At 51.3% G+C, this 21,582-nt stretch overlaps 1 protein-coding gene across 1 annotated transcript in view; it reads right to left on the minus strand.

Annotated features, from left to right (window-relative positions):
• LOC108550225 (zinc finger protein rotund) overlaps positions 1 to 21,582 on the minus strand; it is a 258,860-nt gene that overhangs the window by 176,231 nt on the left and 61,047 nt on the right. Inside the window, exon 2 of the mRNA XM_017903920.1 lies at positions 1,797 to 2,075. Coding sequence (XP_017759409.1) covers positions 1,797 to 2,075 — 279 coding nt within the window. The remainder of the gene's footprint in view (positions 1 to 1,796; positions 2,076 to 21,582) is intronic.

The raw sequence follows: 21,582 nt of genomic DNA on the forward strand, positions 1-21,582 counted from the left end.
GCGAATTTCTTGCACCGATACCGAGGAACGTAACTTCACTCGCGAGACGAGGGAAGAAAATTGAGGAAGACGAGAGATACGATCCCGAAAGAAGAAGAGTATTAGGAACAGAAGAAAATCCGTGAGATTGCCGAAAAAGGGCACGAGAGTCGAAGACGGGGACCAAAGTCGATGGAAAAAAAGCGGAAAAAGGGAAGACCCTCGGGTTCCGTTGCGTCGGAAGGAGAGATTCACCCTTAACGGCGAGAGACCTCTTCGAATCCGCGCGCATTCAAATGAACCCTCTCCCCCTGTTGTCTCGTGAACATTTTTTTCGCGCTTCCGTCTGTTTGTTTTTTTCCAGCAGCTCGGGGCGGAGCGAGGAGTATGCAAAGCGATCTTCAACCCTTCCGAGCGCCCCTCCACGTCACTTTCCTCTTTGTTCTTCCTCGCCCGGCACCCAACCACCTCTTTGTCTTCTCCGCGCGTCCTTTTCTTCCTAAACCTCGGCCGCCTTCCGATCCAGGCTCGTCGAAATTATGCAGGATTCTCGTCCGGAGACACGGCGACCGGGAGAGGGGTGCGCGGAAAATAAAATTAAAACAGGGGTAACCCGTTCGTTCTCGGTTTAAAAAAAAAGAGCGAAAAAAAGCTGGGAAAAAAGAAGGGGTACGTCCTTTTTCTTTTTTTTTCGCGCATTTCCTCGTCGACGTCGTCGCGAGTTTAACGGTGTCTCGTCTTCCGGGCGATTTTAATGCTCGTCGTTTCTCCTTTCTCCATTTCCCCCTCATCCACTCGCTCTTTAATCTCGTCCGTTAGAGAACCGTTGTCTTCCCGTGGAATTTTTTCCACGCCAAAGAACCGTTCGATTCCGAGAACCACCCCTCGAGGAGATTCGCCGGTTCCTCCTTCGAATCGGTGGAATTTTCAGAGACCGATCGAGCCAATCGCAGGATTATTGGCGCGAGAGCGAGTTTACACCTGTACGCGTAAGAAACGGAGATAAACGAAGGCAGATAAGACGGAAAGTGGCGCGGAGTTGCCACTTTAAGCTGTCCGGGCACAGCAGACTCCGCGCGGGATAAAGACATCCGGTTGGGAAGGAGTTTAAAACGCTTATCGAATATAAAAGTAAGCAGCGGAAGAAACGAGCCTCGTCGTAAAAGTTGGCCGACGGGGCGCGGCCGTTCCAGCCGGCCTCTTTGTCGCCAATTAACCGAGCCCTGCCTCGTAATAATCGTAATACGTCGCGTATAAAATTAATCCCGGAATTATTTCGTCGCGGCGCGACGCTCCGCCGTCTCGGCGAGTTCGCAGGCGGGAAAGTTTGCGTGGCCGCGGGTACGCGTTCGTTCGAGTTCGACTGTTAATTCCACGCCGGAGATCGGGGCGAATTTGCGAGATTTAAAGCGGAGATTACGCGGAACGGCGATGGGCAGACGAGCCGGTGCCGAAGAAATCGTGGGAACCGGTGGTCCGCGGAATGTTTTCGGCGGTCGATCGCGACGGAGATTGCGAGTTTTACGACGCTTTCCCTCCGTCGAGGTCCACCGTACCAATTAATATTCACGGCTGTAAAGCGATCTTCTTTTTCCGCCGCTGTGCGCGCCGCGATGTTTTCCTATCGCGCAATTTTCGCCAATTATCATCCGCGACGCGCACCCTCTGTTTAATCTGCGATAATTAACACCGGCCATAGACGGGCGAGCTTGCACCCCCGGCGAACGGTTGCCGATATCTCGTTAGGCGAAGATTTAGCCGCGCGTGAAGGAACGCGAAGACGATGGAAAATTCGTAGAGTGAAAGAGGGTACTCACATCGCCGGAGAGTCCGTTGTTCCATGGATAGGGTGGTTGAGGGGGTGACTGTTGCTGATGATGGACACCGCCCACCCCGGTGGCCGAGTGTGGATTGTGGATGTGTTCCGCCATCACGCTGACCCAATGGGCCAATCCACCGCCTCCGGTGGCGGCTGGGCCCGTGCTTCCGGTTCCGGTGCCAGCCGTACCTCCGCCGCCGCCGCCTCCACCTCCACCGCCGCCTCCGCCACCCCCGCCGCCCTCTTCGCCGCCCTCGGACCACGCGAAAGAGGCTTTCTGCGGGATAGAAAAGCAACCGGGTTAATTGGCGACCGATCGATCCGCGAGATTAAACGCTCCACCTGTACGAGCAGACTGGTGGCCGAGAGAGAGAGAGAGATTTCGTTCTACTTGTTGCGCGAGCGTCTGTCGATTTTTCGAAAAAATTTCGCGAAACGGCAAGACGAGGCAGCCCCGGGGGGCCACGCGGAAAAAGAAGGAGAGCACGAGGGGTAAAAGGAAAAGAAACGGGGGAGACCGGTTAGCCAATTTTTCCGCGGGCCAACGATTTTCGAGAATAAGCCCGGCCAGGCGATTAATCCCGCTCCGAGCATTAATCACGGTAATTATGAGGCTCGCTCGTCTGTCCGGGCTGCTTCATCGGATATTCATGATCGAACGCACGAGAAGAGCTGACCCATTAATAAATTGATCGATAAATCAGCGAGCGTGGCGCCCGGACACCTGAACGGGCTAAACCGGGACCACCGCTTGCGACAAAGTCGTCCGACGATACATTTTACTCGAGGCGTTGCGCGGCTATTAAACATCCAGGCGTAATATTCGCCACGGGGAGGAATCTTCCGGGACGTTTCTCGGCCGACGCCGAATAAATCCCGGCGAATTAACCCCGTCGGGGGCTGCCGAAACCGCGAACGGAGGCGAACGGGGGAAAAAAATCCGGGAGAGGGGGTAATTGACAGGGGAGAAGATTAAGAAATCCATTTATCCCAGCCGGGAACCGAGCACTCGGCAATCCGAGGAACGGACGTTCCAGAATAAATCGTCCCCGTGGATTCGACTGTGCATAATTGCGCAACGATCGCGGCCATCGATTGCTCGCCATGAGAAATTCATGGCCGACAGGCAAACGTCGGATGATGGCGAATCGATATATCGTTGAACGCGGCAACGGGAAATAGAAACAAACGGAAATAATGCGACCTAGCCGCGTCTCTCGATAGCCTCTCGCAACCCCTAACGCGGATCGCTGGTTACAACGTCGCCGTGGGACCCCAAACGGCCCCGATTGGGCCACCGAATTAACCCCTCCGTGAAAAATTGTCACTTCCGATTTTTCGAACTGCGGAATTATCGCGTTCCACCGGTCTGATAATCGTATCCCGCGATTCTGCACCCCTAGTCGCGTCCCAGATTCTTTTCAAATTTTCCGAAATTTTCTTTTCCCTTCAAAGGTACTCGGAATAAGGAATTATTCCGGCAAAGGAGTAATCGTGAACGAAATAAATGAAGGAGCCACTGATTATAATTGTTCCTATTAAGATCCGCACTTCTGTTGCATTCTCCGTCGCGACCTCGATTCTATTAAAATTTTCCGAAATTTTCTTTTCGTCTCAAAGGTACTCCGAATAAGGAATTATTCCGTGAGAGGAGCAACCGTGAACGAAACGAATCGAGGATCCAGGGATTATAATTGTTCCCATTAAGAGACGAGCACTGCTTCGATAATGGAAAGCTAACGCGGTTTGGAACGCACTCGTCTCCGACGAAATCATCCCCGAGTGATAAGATTGGCAGCTTCCCGCGGGAAGTAATAGGATTTTCTGAATCGATATCGAACCACCGAGTCCAAGTGGCTGGATGAAGCGAATAGAAACGAGTCGCATAGATAACGGCGAGTTAATTACCAGGTGGATGTTAAAATAGAATCTTTCCTCGCCGACTTCTCGTCGGATCCGAAGGAACTCGAGTCCTGCCTTTTCACCGGCGCTTTGAGACTGCGTGGAACGAGCGGGCCGGTAATTAACGAGAGGGTAGATTTAGTCGCTAATCGATCGTCTAACACGCATCGTGAGAAAGCTCGTTAGAAGCGGCAGGTCGGATTGCTGGTTCCTCAAAGGACCATCCCTGCGGGGTCCCCGAAGGGCTGTTATTTCTTCGGCCAAGGGGGTGACGCGTTTCGTTATTGCCTCGTTACTGCCTCGCACTTAATTACGCGTTCTCCAGTCGACCCGCGTCGCTATTTCAACCCCCTCCCAACAAAGGCCTCGCCATTTCGACCCCCTTCCTAAAGGGATCGCTTCTTCGCTTCTCATCCCCGTAACCCATAAATCTCGAACGCAGGAACCTATAAAATTCGAGAACCAAACGTGGAACACTTTTATTCCGCGAAATTTTGTTCAAGCACCCCTAACGGAGCCAGAGATTCGTTAAAAAATCTCGCGTGCCACCCCGCGTCTCGGGGTTAGGAATATTTTCGAGAACGTAATTCGCGCGGCAAAATTTCGAGGGCAGTACCTGTGCATGTGAAGGCATGTAATTTCTATCGCGCGGAAATACAAGGTGGGGAGAGAATGCTCGTGGAACGGGAAACTGGTAATTGGGGTGGCGTTTCCACCGAGACGTTTCGGCGTCTGGATGGGGAAGAAAGCGGGGAGAAGGGGAGAGAATAAAAAAAGGAAAAAGAAAAAACTGGGGAAAAGTGCGTCATGGATTTGGGTCAAGAGTTGTCGCGGAATCAACCGAGCCGAGCCAAAACCGCGAACGTGCCAAGAAAAGTTGCCTCGCGGCGATAACTCGGCCAGGAGCAAAAGGAAGCAACAGGAAGTCGACGCGGAGAGCCCTGGTCGTGGCGAGAAATTAATGAATTAAGCCGCGGAAAAATTTCCCCGGCTAAGAAACCCGCTGTCCCGCCGCCAATTTTAAATCCGGCTTGTTTACACTGGCTGCGGTATAATTGGGCGCGTTTCGGGGCACGCCACGCGTTCATCGCGCGAATTAACCGACAAAGGGGCGAGAGAAAGGAACACGGACGAACACCGGGAGAGAACGACGAGATTCCAAAAATTGGAAGAACCGTAAAATCTATTCATTCTTGTTCTCCTCCTTCCTGTCTCATTTTTCCCACCACCACGTTATTACGACCAAAAGAATTAGATACAGGAGAAAAGTGACAAGGGGTAGAAAGAGAGGGCGAAGAAAGTGTGGATTTGGTTTTATTAGTGTGAATGCAAATGCGTGAGGTCGAGTAATGGCACGAATGTAGATATGAATGTTTTTACAAGTGCGAGTGGAAGATCTAGAATGCGTGGTGATGTGCAGTTGCTGTGGATCAGGGTCGATATGTTCAAAAAGAAGCTCAGTTTGTTATAAGAAGCGTGAGAGTGAACAATTACGATATAAGACGTGCGTAATTTACAATTTTATAATAAATATGCGATTGTCATACAACAAACTCACGGCCACAACGAAAACGAAACTTGTCGCGTATACATACGTGAAACAAAAATTATTGTATGTGATTGCGACGTGAAATTTAATGAGGAAAAAGATGAGTCGGATCTGTTAAATTGTGAAGAAAACGAAAACATTGAGAATAACGATGAAAGGAAGAAGAAGATGAGAAATATGATATTAGTGAAAGAAATGAAAGAGAAAGGATTGATACAAATATGAGAGAAGAAGGACCAACCACGCTCTGCTACCAGAAAGCAGTTGGAAAGTCGAAGACTCGATTGGATGGTAGTGGAAAAAGTAATTGTCAAGCAAACAGGATTTTCCTCCCGACGAACTACGAAATCTCTCTCTGTTGCATCTGCAACCCCCTTGTTTTCCGCGCCCATTACGCGAGAGCTGGTACCCCACCTAAGTACCCGCTAACTTCTCCACCGTAGACTTATGCGTCAAGTGTCTCGCGATTCTTCGCAAACTACTCTCGATCCGTCTGTTCCCAAAAGTCGAGCACGCTGGATAATTTCTCCGAGATTGCGCCGCTCTACCCCCTCGATATTTCTTTCCCATTTCTCCCTTTTTTCCCCTTTATCTTTCGGGGCGAAGTTGCATTCTCGAGGCTCAGGATCGATTCGCTCGCTCGCGTAGTATTTTCGACCGTTCCAGAACCCCGGAGAATTTGTGAATCTGTTTTTCTCCGCGTTCGGGGGGTTGCCGGAATCGCGAGAAAAAGGGGTAGGTCAGTGAAGACGCGGAATCTTTCGGGGATTATCGATCTCGATGCCGCGAGAGTTCGGAACGACGAAGAGAGAGAGAGAGAGAGAAAGAGAGGGGGAACTGTTTACTGCGAAAGTTTCCCACTTTTCACCGAGTGCTATCGCGCGTTACGGACCCCCCCAGCGAGGGTGTCGCGATGCTCTCGGCGATAATTATGATTCACAATCAGGGGGATACCGAAACAACGCGAGAACTCCGAGGTTTCGAGCTAAGAATTTTCAGAGATCAACAACGTTCGAAACCCACCCCTCTTCGACCCCCGTCTCCCGCCAATCTTCCAGTCAACGAATCCCCCGAAAGAGGCGAGGAAACGAGCGAGGAAACGCAAGGAAAAGCGAAAATTGGGCGAAATTTGGGGGAAGGTCGAGTGAAGGGAGGAAAGTCTGACCTCATCGTGGTCCTCCCTGTGCAGAGCTAGGTTCCTCGGGAAAGCCGGCACGCTGCTGACGGTCAGACCCTTGAGATCCTTCAGCTCCTTAAGGGCGCCGAGCGCGTTCAGGTTATCCTTGAGATTGGCCAGATTAAAATTAATCCCCTGCTCCTTGAAGTTCAGGTGCCTGTTGAGCACCGTTTTGCCGAGGGCGCTTGCCAGCAGGCTGTTGTACAGCTCGTTTCGCAGGATGAACTTCTGCTCGGCGGGTCCGTCGTCCTTGCTCGACACGTCGTTCGAGGAGTCCGAGTCAACCTCGACCGACGAATTCGACACGACGCACGCCACGCTCCGTTCTCGCTCGGTCGATGCTCGCGTTCATAAAAAATACCTCGAATCTTCGCGAAATCGCGTGGTCTCCTGCGGCCTTTGGAAACGCGGGAGCCTGGGAAGAGGCAGTCTTATCCTCTGTCTTCGCTCCCGTCTTCCCCTCGAAGCCCGTTCTCTTCCTCGGAACACACTTTACGTCGTGACTAGTTATACGCGAGCTTATTAAAATACCTGTACATGTACTCCTTGCGCGTGTATAGGAATATATAATTAAATACGCTTTCCAAGTGTGTATATATAATATAGATGTATATATATATATATATAGATTTGCTCTTCTTCGCTTAATTTCCTAGGTATCTATATAGATTTATTAGTCGTAACTGGCGCGACTGGATTCGCGCTCGGAGAGGTTAAAAAACGGCGTGGACACCACCGTCGCGGTCCTTTGGATTGCTTGGATCGAGGAACGGCCACGTGGCCGACGACGCTGGTCGAGGCTTCGTGGCTGACGGAGAACGGCGTCGAAACGAAAAGATCGGGGCTATAAAGAAATGGGAGAAAAATCACGGCTGCTTCTCTCCAATGGCACTCTTCAATATCTCTCTCTGAATCTGCTTCTCTGCCGGGATCCGGATCCCGGAACGTTGGCAGAAACTCGCGAATAATTACACTCTGTCCCCGTTCGACACAGCCACCCGGGTATCCTTTCTTAAATTCGTACGTGTTTGTTTATTGCCTGGCGAATCTGCGCGCCGCGAGACACGATGCGATGATTTCTTATTCCTTTCGGCCGACGATCATCCCTCCGGAGGATTGACGTCTGTCACGATCGATCGATCATCCGGCGACGAAAGAGAGGTCATCGTCGTCTCGGCTCCTTCGAAACGGGAGGAGGGAAGAAGCTCGATCCCGCGATCTCGCGGCTGCTCTTCTTCGTCGCGTCGTCGCTTCGCGCTGTGCGCGTGTGTCTCTCTCTCTCTGTGTATATATATTTGTGTGTGTATATATATATATATATATGTGTACGGTATAGCTTTGTCCTTAATACTTTAGTAATCTACGTCTTAGCGTTTACGTCTTATCAATATTATCAGTGGTCGCCTTTGGTAATAAACAGGCCGGCGAGACGAGGCATCCGCATGAAAAAACATCGTATCGCGGCGTTTAGGAACTTTTGCGCGCGCAGCTCATTACGCATGGCCGCGGTCTTTCTAATTGGCTGGCTAATTAGCGCGGGAGGGTGTCCCTGGTGCCGCGGACACGAGGTTTCCGGCGTGCGTGTTCGCGCGTGTTCCGCGTCACCCCGCGCTTCTCCCGCTTCTCAGGCGACTCCCGGATGGACACCGGGAGAAACGGAATCTCTCTCTCTCACTCTTTCTCTATCTAATCTCTCGTTTGCTCGCTCTCCCTTTCTCTCCCTCTCTTTTCTCTTCTTACGTCCTACTTTGTTATCGAGCGACTTTCGCATAAAACACGTGAAAAATAGGAACTTTGGTTGATCGTTTCTGCCCTCCGGCCCTCCCTCGGTCTCGCACGCTCTCTCTCTCTTTCTCTCTTTCGTTCCCTCTGTCTCCCTCCTCATCGGCGTGCAACAGCGTCATCGAGCAGCCACCCCGTTTTATATTACGACGATTTCACCCTCGACTCTTCCCACGGAGATGACACGATCCTCCTCCGCCTGGTCGGACTCGGTCCGTCGCCAGGTAGAAGGTGAGGAGACGCGGCGAGAAGGAGAGAAGAAGTAGAGAGAGAGAAGAGGAAGAGGAAACGGATAGAGGAACATCCTCCTCTTCTCGTCGCATCGAGGAACATCCTCAGGCATCCATCGAGATCGTTCCTTTCTCCGCGGACCACATGTCTTCTTCTTCGTCCGCGGCTCGTCCACTCTTCCAGGAGGCCCGACGGCCTCCCTTCTTCATGTCCAGCGTCGCAGTGGGGGTTCGAGGCGCGCGCGATTGGTCGAGCGTGGGCCCAAAAACTGCCGGGAACGGCCGAAGGAGCGCGACGGGACCCGAGCCGGCGGGCCGGATGGCCGCTCGCGCGTTTCCGTACTCGATCGGACGCTCTCGTCGCGGCGATCACGCGATGGTGGGGGTAGCCGGCCGGTTAGTCGCGATTCGAGCGTCGTCGAGTCGATTAACTCGCTCGCTGTGCCAACCGTGCCAGGTGTGCCAGGTGTGCCAGGTGTGTGTGTGTCCTAGGTGAATCGGCAACCGGCGGACTCGGAACGGAACGCTCGCAACAAATTCGATCTCGCGGTATCGTGGCCGATTGCGTCACGCGAGCACGGACATTCCCGGGTACCGAATCTCTTCCGCTCACGGAAACCGCGTCGCGGTTCGCGAGAAGGGGGTTGCCTCTCGAATCCCAGTTTCTTATGTGAGCGCGACCGTGCGACTGGTTGATGCAGTCCGCGGCGGAGCATAAGGAAGCGGAAGCTCGCCGTTCCTTCTCTCTCCGCCGCTTTTTCTCCGTTGCTCCGCTTTCTACCGCTCGCCCCGTCCTTTTCTATTCCTTCGAGTCTCTTCGTCGCGCCGCCGGCCAAGGAAAGGCGCGCACGCTTCGCCGCGGCCGCCGGCGTCGTCGACGTCGTCGTCGTCGTCGTCGTGGTGCCCTCCGTCTTTTGCTTCCTTTTTCTCCTCTCTCTTTCCATCTACTCGCATCCGTCTCCTTCCCGTTCGCGAGCTGCCTCGCTTGCACCACCGTGTATCTGTCTCTCCCGCCGCCGCCGCGTTGCGTGGCGGTGGCGGCGGCGTCGGTGGAGGAAGAGGGTGGTCGGGTGGAGGTAAGGAGAAGGCCGAAAGGAAGAAAGAAAGCGCGGGAGCGAGACGGAGGCACGCTGGTGAGACGGAAAGGTAGCGAGAGACCGAGAAAGGGGTGGGAGAGACCGAGAAACTCCAAGGTGGAGGTGGAGTGGAAAAGGAAAAGAAAAAGGAACCGAGGCGAATAGAGGCGGACGAGGGGCTGGCGAGAGGGGTGCGGCGCGGCGCGGGGGACATATCCCGCGAAGAAACAGATAAATATAGATATTTTTCCTTTGGCTGGCCACCTGGGTAGAGACGGAGAGGGGCACGGAGGGGCACGCGGAGCCACGGAGGGGTTGCGAGGGTGGCGAGGTACGGGGAGAGGGAGAAGGCTCGTGGGTGGTAGAAAACTGGGCTGGGGGGTGTAGAGAGAACAGAGGGGAGGGTGTTGCACGTTTCCCGCCCCCCAGACCGAATTGGAAAAATGGAAATAATAAGAGTCGCCTCCTAGGGGGGTTGCATGGCGGGCTGCACGAACAGCCAAAGGGGGCTGTAGGGGAGGGAGGGTGTGCAGAAACGGAGGGTAACTGGCAGAGTAGGTGGGATGGGGACGGAGTAGGGGTTGTGCGCAGTGCAGCATGCGCCCTGACCACCGGCTGAACACACGTCGTCGTTGCCGTCGTCGTCGTCGTCGGCAGCGGCGGCGTCGCCGTCGTCGTCGTCGTCGTCGTCCTCCTCGTCGTCGTCCTCATCGTCGTCGTCGTCGTCGTCGTCGTCGGCCTCTTCTCGCGTTCGTGTGCGAGACCTCTCACGTGTGTTCCCTCCGATGGAGGCAAGAAAAGTGGGGCTTGGGGGTGGAAGATCGAGAAAGGGGCTCGCGTGACGCGAGGGGGAATACCTTGACGGGCACGTCGAAACCAACATGGCCACCAGTTCGAAAGACCGCTACATTCCGTACATAAATTAACCCTCCGATGCGACGGGGCCGCGCGCCGTCCGATTCTTTTGTTTCGCTCTAATAAAGTATCTGTGTCACGATGGAATTCGATTGCCGCCGCGCTCATCCCTTTGATCCGTCGCTCCTTTAATCCCCGTCTCCTTTCAATTACGCTTTACGACTCGCTTCCCGGCAGAAATTCGAAAAGGGACATTCCTCTTTGAGCGTACCGTTTCCGAATATCCTTTCGAATCGTTCCGGAGTTCCATTATACCTCGACGTCGTTTCTCTCTCGTATCCCCGATATTTCCGCACTCGATTCGCTTCGTCCTTCGACATTCTTGGCAACGCGACGATCGCGACGATCGCTAACGAGGACTCCACCACGCGGCCTCTGTTCGCTCGAAACCGCGAGGCTCCTCGCGAGGATTATTCGCGACGGTGACGGGGAACCGGCGAGTTCTTTCCTCGCGGGCCAAGACGACCGTTCGTTTGTTTGCCCGGGGATGCTTTATCGGAGACGGTAACGAGACGCAGTTTAAGCGATGGCCTCCGATAATGGAGGCCGGGGCCCGTGCTCGTCCCGAATGTAAAAGTAATACGCCTAGCGGGACGGAAATCGTCGTTTCTCTTCGGGCACGATTTAAGTGATAAATGGCATCGTTGCGAGACGAACCCGGAACGGATGCGTTTCCGTTCCGCGGCTCTTTTCCAGCGAATTGAAAATTCTCCTGGCATTTCAGAGCGCCGGGCAAGGCCCGCAATTCCGCGGGGATCTCATCCTTTCGATACACCCGACTCGAACAGTGGAAGATCTATTAATTCCACCCGATCGTCCACCGAACGAACCCTCGCGCAACGCGCAAATTACCGATTCGCGAGCCGAACCCGGACCTAACTCGTCCATCGACATCGCCATATCCTCCACTTGTTATTTATTTGCCCGTCGATCGTGGCAAAGCCCTCGGATCGGATCTCCATTCTTCCAAACATGTGCCACCGCGCACGGCACAAGGAGAACGAGTCTCGCGAATAACAGATGGGTCACATGAGCAGGTAATACCGTAGTTCCTCTCGAGTGGTATCAACTTTTGAGGTTGCTCCACACGCAGACACTGGGAGGAGTGGCCAGAAGGAACGTGACTCCGACGTGGTTGCGGAGATGCTGTTTCACGTGGTTGCATCAGAGTCCAACGGGAATCCGGGATCGGGAAACGGGGCTAGAGTAGTCGCCTCGCTACCTCTGATATCCTCTAACGGTGCATCCCCGAATTACCATTGTGCCATTCACATGCAGAATACCGTTCGCACTCCCGGATTCCACACCCCTTTTCTTTCTCCCCGGGCTCGCTTAAGTAGCGCGATGGGAGCGCGACCTGTCCTTTCATCCCTCTGTCCTCGGCTCCTTTCAGCCTCTCTCTCTGCTCATTCAGCGCCGCTGATTATTTGTGTTTTGGTTTTTCGGGGTGGAGCGGAAGAGGAGTTCCTTGGAATGCGCGGTTTACGATTACCCGTATCGCGTCGGGCAACACGAGAGCTCCTTCCTCCTCCCAGCTTCCCGAGGGATGCTTTACCGTTAGAGCGCGAAAAGTCACCCTCTACGATTCCCACGTGCAGACACCGAGCCTCCGCCGAGGTGTCGGATAGCAATTTCCTAGTACGAATCTTCTCGTCAGCCGTAACGAACCTGGGACGACTGTTTCGTCCTGTTTTCCGATTCTCGGGGTGAATTTTCGGGGTAGGCATAGGGGAAACGATTTGACAGGGAGCATTAAAGAGCGAGGGACAATCGGCAGAGCGATAATCTCGCGCCGATCGCTGGCAGCTCGCCACGCGGATTCCTCGCGGAGGGGTTGATAAGACGCAAAATGCGAGGCTGCCGCGGGGGGTGGGAGGGTGCGGACGGTGTCGGTGTGCGAGGTGAAAATTAAAGAAGCGCTAAGTCGGCCGCTAAACTGAAGAACCACTTGTTGAGCAGCTTGTGGCGGCGGCACGTTGGTTACAGCCAGCTCGGAGGGGTTGGAAAGCACCGGGAGACGACGGGGTGGCAGGGGTGGTCCAGTTCACGGAGGCGGTAGGGCGCGGATATGCAGATGAGGGGTGGCCACCCCGTGTAACTAACTTCTAACTTTCGTGCAAAGGCCAGCTACCAGCCTTCCGTCGGTTTTACGCCGGCGATTCTACATCCCCGCCGCGACCCCTTCAAAAATTAAATCTCCGCGCTGCTCCGCTGTTTAGAGCCCCGAGACTTTCCATGCCGGTGTAAGGCAACCCCCGAGTCCTCGGGGTATGGACATTCTTCTCCCAACTTTACCCGCCGTTTATTCCTCCTTTTACTTCGCCGTTTAATGCCGCTTTTTGTCCATCAGTCCATCCAAACTCTCCTCGTTTTTCTTCCCAAGTATAATTGCCCGTTTATCCATAGACCACGATTATTTCTACCACCGATCGTCGTCGTTCGCCCCTTTTCCCCCCAAACGCTGCAGCATAATTCTTCATAAACGTAAATACTTTTATCCAACTTTAAAAGCCAACGATCTCGTGCGCGTTATTTTTCCAGCAAGAATGGAGAATAATCGTTTCTTCTTGGAAGAAACGGAGCCGAGGATCGAGAAGATTGATCCGTATTCCAAATTCCTGCTTCTCGAACGTTAACCGTCTCATCCCCTAATCTCCAGCGAGGACACAATAGGTCGCGCGAAGGATATCGGAAGCATCTGACACGACACGCGAGACGGATCCAGCCGCAAAAATATTTTTCCACGCAGCTCGGAAGGGGGATAAAAAGCAGGGTGGCACAGGGTGGAAATGAAGCGAAATTTCCCGAGGAACCGACGCAGAATCTATTCGTTGAACCGCGATCACCGGCGAACAACGATTTGACTTATCATCTTTCCATCCCCGAGCGAAGGGGTGGAAAAAGGTAGAGAACCGCGAAACAACGGGGATTTCGCGGCAATACTTTTCCCTCTTTCCACGTTTTTCTCGGCGCTCGGTTGCCGAAAAAAAGCCAGAGGAAAGGACGCCAGGCGCCGGGACGTCGGCGTCGACGAGTCTCGACCCAGATACCCCGTCGTCGTCGTCGTCGTCGACGTCGTCTCCTCCGTGGCTCCGGCTTTTCTTATTTCTCCCTTTTACCCACCCAACGCGAGCGCATCCTCCAACCTCGTTGGGGTAGGTTTTTCCACCCCCTACACCTACACACAGCCGTGCTCCGCGTCCGCGCGTGTGCGTCCACCTTCCACCCTCTGCGTACGTCGAACGCGGCCCAGTCTCCGGTCTTTCTTTCTTTTTCATTTTCCGATGTTCAATTTTTAATTTCCATCTCGATTCGTTCCCTTCCAAGAGACGACGATTTTTCGTGAACGAGACACGAGATAAAGGGGGAAGGAAAGGGAAGAGTAGAAATTAGGAGATTAATCGTACGCGTGTTCTTTTCTTCCTGCAGTTTTCACCTTCCCCATTTTCCGATTTTCCGATTTTCAATTTTCAATTTTTAATTTCCACTTCGATTCATTCCCGGAAGAAACGAAAGTTTTTCGCGAATGAGACGTGAGAGAAGTTCTTGTAGTTTTTAACTTTCCCATTTTCCGATTTTCCGATTTTCAATTTTTAATTTCCACTTCGATTCATTCCCGAAAGAAACGAAAGTTTTTCGCGAATGAGACGTGAGAGACGGGAGAGAAAGGAAAATGAAGGAGATAAATTTGGAAATAAATCGTGCGCGGTGTTTTTCCTTCCTGAAGTATTTACCTTTTCGATTTTCCGATTTTCCGATTTTCAGATATTCAATTTTTAATTTCCACTTCCATTCATTCCCGGTAGAAACGAAAGTTTTTCGCGAATGAGACGTGAGAGACGGGAGAGAAAGGAAAATGAAGGAGATAAATTTGGAAATAAATCGTGCGCGGTGTTTTTCCTTCCTGGAGCTTCTACCTTTTCGATTTTCCGATTTTCCGATTTTCAATTTTTAATTTCCACTTCGATTCATTTCCGGAAGAAACGAAAGTTTTTCGCGAATGAGACGTGAGAGACGGGAGAGAAAGGAAAATAAAGGAGATAAATTTGGAAATAAATCGTATGGGGTGTTTTTCCTTCCTGAAGTATTTACCTTTTCGATTTTCCGATTTTCCGATTTTCAGATATTCAATTCTTAATTTCCACTTCGATTCATTCCCGGAAGAAACGAAAGTTTTTCGCGAATGAGACGTGAGAGACGGGAGAGAAAGGAAAATGAAGGAGATAAATTTGGAAATAAATCGTGCGGGGTGTTTTTCCTTCCTGGAGTTTCTACCTTTTCGATTTTCCGATTTTCAATTTTTAATTTTTAATTTCCATCTCGATTCGTCCCCGGAAGAGACGAAGATTTTTCGTGAACGGGACACGAGAGAAAGGGGAAAGGAAAGAGAAGGATATAAATTAGGAAATGAATCGTTTCCTTCCTGAAGTTTCTACCTCTCCGATTTTCCGATTTTCAATTTCCTATTTTTAACTTCCATCTCGATTCGTTCCCGAAAGAAGCGAAGGTTTTCGTGAATGGGGCGCGAGAAAAAGGGCAAAGAAAATGACGAGTATAAATTAGGAAATGAATCGTGCTCCTCTTTTTTCCTTCCTGGAGTTTCTACCTTCCCCATTTTCCGATTTTCAATTTCCAATTTTTAACTTCCATCTCGATTCGTTGCCGAAAGAAAGGAAGGTTTTTCGCGAACGGGACGCGAGAGAAAGGGGGAAGGAAAAGGTAGGATATAAATTAGGAAATGAATCGTGGTGGTTGCTCAGAGTGCGCGAATAGACGTGAATTTTCGCGAAGCATGAGAATTTCGAAGGCAGCTGCACGCGCCGATAAGAATTCCCGCGACGATTGAACAAACGCGGAAGAATCGAATGAGCTTTTCCAGCCTTTCTAGCAACCCTTTCTCCGGCGAAGATTTTTCTTCGCTGGCCCAGTTCGACCCCATTGGTTCCCGTGCACCCTGCGCAACCCCTCGATCGCGACGAAAAACGCCTGCGTTATTTTTTCCCCCTTTCACCCCGCGATCCTCCCTGGCCAATCGCTTTCCCCGACCATACGGGGTCCGGAGATCGCAGCGGCGTTATCTACGATTTCGCGAATCCGCGTCGAGTCGTGGAATCGATCGAGCGCGTATCTTCCACGAGCGCGTATTACGACGGGTACTGGCCGTTTTCGCGGGAGAATCGGCGAGATGGAAAGCAATTAAAATGAAATATCGGCGAAGGGGTTGCATAGATTTCGCGAAGGAGCTGCGCGAGGGAAGGGCACGGTGCCCGGCGGCAACAATAGCAGGAAATGAAATTCCGTTTCCTGCGACTAATCGAACGGCCGAATCTTCTGGGAAATTAATTAAATATCACCGTGGAAAAATTTCCATAGTCCCGGCGGCGGCGCCGAGCGCAGAAATATGAAATTTCCAATGCCGATACGCTGTTCGATTTTTTGTGCACGCAGCCTTAAGATGCACACGGTGGTTGCGTGTGTGCGCAACACACGTGCGCGACGCATAAAATAATAAATTAAGCCGTACGATATGATCGAGCCTGGCCGCGATTGGTCGTCGCCGAGTAGAGGGCCCCCTTTATTATTTCTCTCTCCTTTTTTTTCCGCCTCTTTCCCCCTTTTTTCTCCTCTCTCTCTCTTTCTCTCTTCTTTTTCTCTCCTTTTTATCGCGCCGTACGAATCTCTCCGCCGGCAACCATAGGGGCTGAGCATTCCGGCCATCTTGAATTGCAAATACGCGTCGGATCGGAAATAACGAAACGAAAGAAAGAGGGAAAAGGATATCGCGAGGCTGCAGTCGCGACTATTTCCTTGCCTAGCCAGAGAAAAACCGGTATCATCGCGCCGCGATATGTTTCCAACGAAAATCGCGTGCTCGTTGCGCCATCTAGTCGCCGATTTATCGTTTCGAGGCTGCCGCGATGGGAAAAGCAACGCGATAAATCACCACCGCCGCTTTTTTCCCTGATAATCAGCCCGAGCGTGTAAAGGAATATCGATGATCGGTGATCCAGCGGGATCGCCGCGATGGAAGGTGAGGAACGGTGAGAAATTGGAACCGTAATGCGCGCCATCTTCCTCGGCCTATCGGCCGGGAAAAAGGAGAAAGTCCGGGGAGGAATAAAACGGTGAAAAGAGATCGTTGTACGGATAAAAAGCTACCGTGGGTAAGATGTAATCAAAGTCCACTAAATTACACGCGAGTCTACTCCGATCGATCAAAACGCGGATCGCGCTATTAGATTAGAGTGCGCGTCGTCGGGGCAAAAAGGAGGCTCCAAGCTTCTTTCGCCGGCTAACGAGATCGCTTTTCGTGTGTTTGCATTCTCCATTTTTCCCCGAGTCTCGTCCCGTGGTCTCTCGAATCGATCGGGAAAATTACCACCCTCCGCGTCGCTGAAAGCCTAATTGAAAGGCCCGATCGATCGCCGTGTTTCGCGAAATCTCGAGATGAAACAACCGTGAAAAATTTCGAAGTGGAAATTCCACCAACATCTGTAAATCGTGGAGAAATCGCGATTTTCCGGAATAATTTCGTTACAGGAACGCCCGGGAAAATGACAAAGCGATGGGGAAAATTTCAAGTTCGGATCGATAGGGGTGGTTCTAATAAGCGGTAAACGACCGAGCTGGAAGCATTGAGATTCGAATGGAAGTGGCGCAGGGACGGTCGGAGGGATTTTCAGGAAGTACGAGTTAGCACGCTCGACGCTTTCAATTTACAAAATTAAGTCGCGCGCGAAGGGAAACAAGGGGGTTGCGAAACATGCGGCGAAGACGATCGATGGAATCCCGTGTTTTGAATCGAGGATATACGCTAAAGTGGATTGCTTCTCGGGATCCAGGCTCGTGTCTCGATAAACCGCCTTATTGCGACACCGGAGCTGCAATCCTCGATCTCCGCGATTCGTATTAACCCGCTTAACCGATTAACCCTTTGATAAGACGCAGCCGAATTCCGCGGACAGGTAATCCGACTCGAAAGATAATTCCGATCGAAGATCGATCGTTGCACCATGCGTTTTATTCTTCCCGGAAGCGCCAAACTTCAACCCTCTTCACCCTCCACGATCGTGCAAGTGAAATTCGATCGTTTACGGGGAAAGAAATTTTCAATTTAATAGGAAATAATATAGAAATACGGTTTAGCGCTCGAAAAAAAATTTTGTAAATATTCGCATGAGAAATGAAAAATTACCGAGTCATTATAGGGGGTTAATAATCTTGGGACTATACCCCCGTAGATGGACCTTCGCGACGGAATTATGCTCAACGACACTGACCTCTGAGGATCTTGTTATTCTCGAAACAGAAACGCGAGGTTGGATACTTTGCTGAGGTACTGTAATACGTGCGGGATTAGTATACTATAGACGCGAGGATTTTGTAGAGTTAGGTGTGCTTTTTAGAGGTAAAAGAGTCGAGGTATAGTTATTAGGTGGAAAAGAGATTCGGTTTTTGGAAAACGATCCGGTGGAAAATCGAGGGTGGTAAGAACGGCGAGGGTGGCAGTGGCCCGGATTTCGCGGGGTAAATATGCATCCCCGGCGTGCAAGGTAAATTGTCGAAGAGTCGGGGTGTCCTTAAGCTAAGGTAAAAGGTTGTCTGGGGCGGCGTCTAGCCGTGTCTATCGATTATCCTCCATCTTCGTCTGTCTCGTCCGATCTTACCGCCCCTCTCCACGCTCCCCACCACCGACACCCCTTCTCTCCCCCCTCCATCCCTATTTTCGATCCACCACCGTCCACCCCCTCGCTCCTGACCTGTCGCAAACCACCCACGCACTTACGCACCGGCCTCCTTACGCGATCCTTTCGTATTCCTCCGACCATCTTTCCAGATCACGGGGGGTGATTCGGAGCTGCGGGGGTTGAAAATAATTAAGACTCGAGGCTAGAGGTCATTCGAGAGCGTGTCACAAACTTTTGGCATTTCACGAGATTACGAGAGTTCGTCGATCATTACCGAGCTTTCCACGATTACTCGCGAGCATTCGTGGATCAATCATAGAAGGTCGCGGATTACTCGCGAGAATTCGTCGACTACTCGCCAGAATTCGTCGACTACTTATAAGAGTTCGTCGATTATTCGCAAGCATTCATCGAGTACTCGCTAGCATTCGTCGAGTATTCGGTAGCATTCGTCGAGTATTCGGTAGCATTCGTCAATAAATTGTAGCAGTTCGCCGATTATTTACGAGAATTCGTCGACTACTCATAGGAGTTCATCGATTATTCGTAAGTATTCGTCGATTACTCGCTAGCATTCGTCGACCAATCGTAAGAATTAACCCGATTATTTGCGAGAATTCATCGATCATTGGCGCGAATTTGTTGACTACTCGCGAGAATTCGTCGAATACTCAGAGAAATTCGTCGATTATTCGTAAGTATTCGTCGATTACTCGCTAGCATTCGTCGACCAATCGTAAGAATTAACAGATTATTTGCGAGAATTCATCGATCACTGGCGCGAGTTTGTTGACTACTCGCGAGAATTCGTCGAATACTCAGAGAAATTCGTCGATTATTCGCGAGTATTCGTCGATCAATCGTGAGAGTTCGTCAATTATTTGCGAGAATTCGATAACTGGCACGAATTCGCCAACTACTCGCGAGAATTCGTCGATCACTCGCAGGGGAATTCGCCGATAATTCGCGAGAGTTCGTCGATTACTCTCTAGTATTCGTCGATGATTTATGAGAGTTCGTCGATCACTCATGGGAATTGGCCAATTATTCGCGAGCATTTGTCAATCACTCGTGGGAGTTAATCGATTATTCGCGAGCGTTTGTCAATTATTAACGAGTCTTTACCGATCTCTCGTGGGAATTGGCCGATTATTCGCGAGCGTTGGCCGATTACTCGCCAGAATTCGTCGATCGCTCGGGTGTTAGATGATCATTCGCGAGCGTTCAATGGGGACGATTCTCCTGGAAGCTTTGAAATTTTTGGCCCGCAAGGGTTGCACGAGTGGAACTCGATTTAAAGAGCTCCCTTGTCGGCGAAGCTCGAAACGTTTGCCTTTATACTTTGGGGGGTTGAACGAGAGCCACTTGGCTCTTCGGGCTGTTTTAATCGAGAGACGGTATCAGTCCATAGAAGGAGATCGTTGATCAGCTTCTGGCCTTCTCCGAGAGGTGGAATAATCATCGAATGGGGCCCAGATGCAATTGGTCAGCAAACCCGCAGCCTTTTAATTTCTATTCGCCACGTGCACAGGTGCCACCCTTAAAGTCCGGTCTCCTCGAACGCTTGCAACCCTTCGGCAAACTTTCTACGTGTTCCATTCCTTCCTGAGAAACTTCCACCCACGATCCAAGATTCCCGAGATGCTCGAGAAACTCTTTCTCTAACAAACCGACAATCGCTGCTCCGATTATCCGAATTCCTAAATAATTCCGCGCTTCTCTCGAAAAATTACATCACCTGAAAAATTCGAATTCGCACGAAACTCGAGTACCCATAAAACCATAGCGATTCCTACCCTGCCAAAGTACTCCATACGAAACAGTCCATCCCTCGAAAAGTGCGTGGCAAAAAACCACCCCCGACAGCAAATCGTCGGCACAATCAATCAATTTGAGGTCGCGGCGAGAAGACTATGGCAAAATAAATATGATAAACCGAAGGGATTTAGAATGGGTGAAATATGGGGAAATTATGGGACCACTCCCACGGTTCTGGTCGAAATAAAAGTTTGATATAATTCGTGAAACCCGACTGATCCCAGCACGTGGGAGGTCCATATCGAAAAACTACCCCGAAAATCAAACGCACTCGAACAGAAGGTCGTCTCTGTGGGTGTTCCTGCCTGTACGTGCGCGCGTGTGTGCGTGTATGTGACGGACAGGTCGTGACCTAGGCCGTCTTGAAGGGCAGACATTTTTTAATCGATAACCTGGCCCCGTTCCTCGTCCACCGACACCCTGCAAGGCGCACAGAGAGAGGGTGAGGTAGTGATCCCTGGCTAAAGAGCAGTAGCACGGGAGAGGGGTGAAACAGCCCGGGAGAGAATCGTGGAGGTGTACAGACGCAACTGTACTTCGCCACCCCCGCGCCGGCAGCCTAAATAAAGGCCCATCCTTAAAGCGGACCGGCTCGAAAACATTGTTAAAGGGGATGGCGCGCCGAAACTCGGGGGTGAACAGGGCGAACGGGGGCGTGCATTGGATAACGCGCTCTCTTTTTTCGTTTCCACGGTAAACAACGGGGGTGAGATCACTGGAAGCGCGTGAAAAATTCCGCGATATTTATTCCCACTTTTTCTCCAGTCTCTCCCAACGAAGCTTATCAATTATTATTTATTTACAAACAGAAATGTACGAATTCCGAAATAATACAGGAACACGGGAGCGCAATGAATGCGACGATTAAATAATTAAATAACTAAATAATTAAATAACTAAATAATAAAATACCAAAGCTACCAAAGCTGATTCGAGGCCCTGTGTCTTTAACGTCTTCAACGAAAGCTTATGGCTGTTCGCGACTAGATTTATGTCGATTTCTATTCGACCGAAAACGTACAAATTTTGTTTGTTCTTCACGTACGCGCCGCAATACCGGCGTAAAGAGGGTGGAATAATTAATTTCGCGAAAAATCGCCGGATTCGATTATCAGGAAAAGCTGATTCAAGGACACGGGAGAGTTTCGTACCCGCGTTTCCCGATTACTCGGGGAATATCGAGTTTCCCACGATTACCGGGCTGATCGTTAAAATCTCGACGTAATTGTCTATTTTCCGCCATTAAACCGAGGGGCCGGGCACGCGATGGCGACGAGAAAGGTCGAGACAGAAAAAGTGCATCGAGAGACGGCTGGAATATGATAAGGGGATGGAAAACTTGGGGCACGAAACGTCAAAATATTGTTTTTCCATTCTTTTCACGGACGACGATGGCGAGACAAGGTGGCAACGGTGTTTTCAGAAAAAATACACCCGCCCCTGCCCGCGGCTGTCGATCCTGTATTTTTTCCCCTCCCCGTCCTTTTTTCCATCCCATCCTTTTTCTCGTTACGGAAGAGCAGCAGCGCGGGCTGCCTGCAAATTTTCCAAACGAAAACAGCGTTCTGAAGTGAAATCGAGCCTGCGTTGTTTCCCTCCGATGATTCGCGGGAGGATCGATCGATCTTTGGGGAGGGGGGGGGGGGG

The sequence above is a fragment of the Eufriesea mexicana genome, unplaced genomic scaffold (assembly GCF_001483705.2).
Source record: "Eufriesea mexicana isolate 0111107269 unplaced genomic scaffold, ASM148370v2 scaffold2551, whole genome shotgun sequence".
Lineage (NCBI taxonomy): Eukaryota > Metazoa > Arthropoda > Insecta > Hymenoptera > Apidae > Eufriesea > Eufriesea mexicana.